Here is a 1386-nt window from a genome sequence, read left to right on the forward strand (position 1 = left end):
GTGACGCCGCCGGCGGGTCCCCGGCGGCCCCGCGGGCGCCGGCGGCGTCACTCACGCCACGTCCGTCACCGTCTCCATGACGTTGATCTCGCACATGAGGCTCTTGGTGAGCCAGTCGAGCGCGGCCACGTGGCCCCGGCGGCCGCCCAGCAGCAGGTGCCTGGGGACAAACGGGGACACGCGGTGACGACGCGGGGAGGGGACGCGCGTGGGGACAGGCCCGCGCGGCCGCGCTCACCGTCCGGGCCGGGTGTAGTCCAGCCGGTAGGGCCCGAATTGCTCCAGTCTCAGCTCAAAGTGCTGCCAAAGGGGGCGAGGAACAAAGCGAGGTGACGCCCCTGTTGTCCCCAACGTCCCCCGGCGTCCCCTCGGCGGGGCCGCCCCACCTTGGCGGCGCTGGCGATGTCCACGGCGGCCGCGATGTCCCCTTGGGTCACGGTGCAGGTGTCCTCGCCAGGGTCGGCCTCTAGGAAGCTGCGGTGACGCGGAGGTGACAAAGGGACACGGGGGGACAGAGGGATGTGGGGGGACAAAAAGGGACGTGGGGGACAGCGAGACGTGGGGGATACAGAGATGCGGGAGTGACACAAAGCAGGACAGTGACACGGGACAAACAGGGACATGGGGGTGACATAGGGACACAGAGGGACACGGGGTGATGGGGGACATGGGTAACACAGATGTGACATAGGGGACACAGGGGACATGAGAGGGACACACATAGGGATGACAAACATGGGGGTCACGTGGGGGGATACAGGACCCGGAGGGGACACCAGGGTGGCACAGGGGACACCAGGGTGACACAGGGGACCTGGGGGTGACACAGGAGTGGCACAGGGGACCCGGGTGACACAGGGGACACCCAGGGGACCTGGGGGTGACCCAAGGGGACCTGGGGGTGACACAGGGGGGACCCAGGGGGGACGCAGGGGACCTGAGGGTGGCACAGGGGTGACACAAGGGACACAAGGGTGACACAGGGGACCTGGGTGACACAGAGGTGACCTGGGGGACCCAGGGGTGGCACAGGGGACCTGGGTGACACAGCAGTGACCCAGGGGACACGGGGTGACCCAGAGGACACGGGGGTGACCCAGGGGGCACCCGAGGGTGGCACAGGGGCCCTGGGTGACACAGGGGGGACCCAGGGGACACGGGGGGGACCCAAGAGACCCGAGGAAGACACAGGGGACCTGGGTGACACAGGGGGGACCCGGGGCATCCGAGAGTGGCACAAGGGACCTGGGTGACACAGCGGCGACCCAGGGGTGACCCAGGGCACCCAGGGGTGACCCAGAGGACCCGGGGGTGACGCGGGCACCCACCCCGGCTCCTGGGGCAGCAGCAGCTCCAGGCGCGCCGCCCGCGTCGCCGCCGCCTCCT

At 69.8% G+C, this 1386-nt stretch overlaps 1 protein-coding gene across 1 annotated transcript in view; it reads right to left on the reverse strand.

Annotated features, from left to right (window-relative positions):
• WDR46 (WD repeat domain 46) overlaps nucleotides 1–1386 on the reverse strand; it is a 5058-nt gene that overhangs the window by 1810 nt on the left and 1862 nt on the right. Inside the window, exons 2-5 of the mRNA XM_026050238.1 lie at nucleotides 1329–1384; nucleotides 387–474; nucleotides 239–300; nucleotides 56–160 (exon numbers count right to left, since the gene is read on the reverse strand). Of these exons, the coding sequence (XP_025906023.1) occupies nucleotides 56–160; nucleotides 239–300; nucleotides 387–474; nucleotides 1329–1384 (311 nt within the window). The remainder of the gene's footprint in view (nucleotides 1–55; nucleotides 161–238; nucleotides 301–386; nucleotides 475–1328; nucleotides 1385–1386) is intronic.

This window comes from Nothoprocta perdicaria, unplaced genomic scaffold (assembly GCF_003342845.1).
Source record: "Nothoprocta perdicaria isolate Ctin4 unplaced genomic scaffold, notPer1 scaffold_663, whole genome shotgun sequence".
NCBI lineage: Eukaryota > Metazoa > Chordata > Aves > Tinamiformes > Tinamidae > Nothoprocta > Nothoprocta perdicaria.